Raw genomic sequence first — 2,281 nt, forward strand, 5'->3', positions numbered from 1 at the left:
TTTTTTGAGGCGGAGTCTTGCTCTGTCCCCCAGGCTGGAGTGCAGTGATGTGATCTCACTGCAAGCTCCGCCTCCCGGGTTCACGCCATTCTCCTGCCTCAGCTTCCTGAGTAACTGGGATTACAGACCGTGCGCAACCACACCTGACTAATTTTTGTTTTTTTTTTAGTAGAGACAAGGTGTCACTGTGTCATCCAGGTTGGTCTTGAACTCCTGACCTCAAGCAGTCTGTCTGCCTTGGCCTCCCAAAGTGCTGGGATTATAGGTGTGAGCTGGGATTATAGGTGTGAGTGCTGGGCCTTGTTTTATTTTTATTTTTTGATATGGAGTCTTGCACTGTCATCCAGGCTGGAGTGCAGTGGGTCAGTGTCTGCTCACTGCAGGCTCCGCCTCCTGGGTTCAAGTGATACCCCTGGGTCAGCCTCCTGAGTAGCTGACATTATAGGCACGTGCCACCAAGCCCAGCTAATTTCTGTATTTTTAGTAGAGATGGGGTTTTACCATGTTGGCCAGGCGGTCTCGAACTCCAGTCTGGTCTCAAACTCCTCACCTGAAATGATCCACCCACCTCAGCCTCCCTAAGTGCTGGGATTACAGGCGTGAGCCACCATGCCTGGCCAAATTTTTAGTTCTAATTTTGTCTCCAAAAGTTAATTGAGTAGATCAGAGGTTTCCAAAAGAATACTATAATTATAATTTTTAAAACTCTCCAGCTGGGTGCGGTGACTCATGCCTATAATTTCAGCACTTTGGGAGGCCAGGTGGGCAGATCACAAGGTCAGGAGATTGAGACCATCCTGGCTAACATGGTGAAACCCCCGTGTCTACTAAAAATAGAAAAAATTAGCCGGGCATGGTGCCACACGCCTGTAGTCCCAGCTACTCAGGAGGCGGAGGCAGGAGAATCACTTGAACCTAGGAGGCGGAGGTTGCAGTGAGCGGAGGTCACGCCACTGCACTGCAGCCTGGGTGACAGAGCAAGACTGTCTCCAAAAGAAAAAAAAAAAAAATTCCATATCTTAAGATAAAATTAAAACCAAGAAAGGGAATATAGAATTTCCTTTTTTGTTTTTTTATTGAGGAGGAGTCTCACTCTGTCACCCAGGGTGGAGTGCAATGATGCGATCTCGGGTCACTGCAACCTCCGCCTCCTGCGTTCAAGCGATTCTCCTGTCTCAGCCTCCTGAGTAGCTGGGATTACAGGCGTCCACCACCATGCCCGGCTAATTTTTGTATTTTCATCACGTTGGCTAGGCTGGTCTCAAATTCTTGACCTCAGGTGATCCACCTCGGCCTCCCAAAGTATTGGGATTACAGGTGTGAGCCACTGCGCCCGGCCTAGAGTTTACTTTTTAAAGGTGTATAAGTATCTCGTGTGTAAGCATTAAAGTAAGCACTAAGTTTGTCTTCTGGAGCAAGGGCATATATTGCTGGTTCACAATAGTGGCCAAAAATGCTCATTGATAATAACAGTTTACATTTGTTTCGGCAGGAGAACTAGTGGCTCTGAAGAAGGTGAGACTAGACAATGAGAAAGAGGGCTTCCCAATCACAGCCATTCGTGAAATCAAAATTCTTCGTCAGTTAATCCATCGAAGTGTTGTTAACATGAAGGAAATTGTCACAGATAAACAAGATGCACTGGATTTCAAGAAGGATAAAGGTACCAGCAAAGAATCACATTTTTACAGGGTAGACTGGTTCAATCTTTGCCTTTCTTTTTTTTTCTTTCTTTCTTATTTATCTGTTCATTGTCAGACAGAGTCTCGCAGTGTCACCCAGCCCGGATTGCAGTCGTGCAATGTTGGCTCACTGCAACCTCTGCCTCTCGGGTTTAAGTGATTCTTGTGCCTCAGCCCCCAAGTAGCAGGGATTACAGGCATGCGCCATCATGCCGGGCTTATTTTTGTATATTTAGTGGAGAGGGGGTTTCGCTATGTTGGTCAAGCTGGTCTCAAACTCCTGACCAGCTGATCAGGTGATCCGCCCACCTTGGCCCCCCAAAGTGCTGGGATTACGGGAGTGAGCTACCATGCCTGGCCTCGTGTCTGTGTTTTTTTTTTTTTTTTTTTTAAATTATAAAATAATAAGTGAATGAATGGATATGATGCATGCATGCCTTTGGTGGAAAAACTGAAAACATAGAAGAAGAAAAAGAAGATGGTAGTAGTTTATCTCCTATTTTCTCCGTATATGCTACCATCCATGGAAAACCACTGAAGTATTAATACATTTTGGTATATTTGCTTTTAGTTCTTTTTTTTTTTTTTTTTTTTTTTTT

General features: G+C 45.2%; 1 protein-coding gene across 1 annotated transcript in view; it reads left to right on the forward strand.

Annotated features, from left to right (window-relative positions):
* Positions 1–2,281, forward strand: part of CDK12 (cyclin dependent kinase 12) — an 80,362-nt gene that overhangs the window by 33,215 nt on the left and 44,866 nt on the right. Inside the window, 1 exon segment of the mRNA XM_017869236.1 lies at positions 1,493–1,663. Within this exon segment, the coding sequence (XP_017724725.1) occupies positions 1,493–1,663 (171 nt within the window).

The sequence above is a fragment of the Rhinopithecus bieti genome, unplaced genomic scaffold (genome assembly GCF_001698545.2).
Source record: "Rhinopithecus bieti isolate Rb0 unplaced genomic scaffold, ASM169854v2 scaffold_5019, whole genome shotgun sequence".
NCBI lineage: Eukaryota > Metazoa > Chordata > Mammalia > Primates > Cercopithecidae > Rhinopithecus > Rhinopithecus bieti.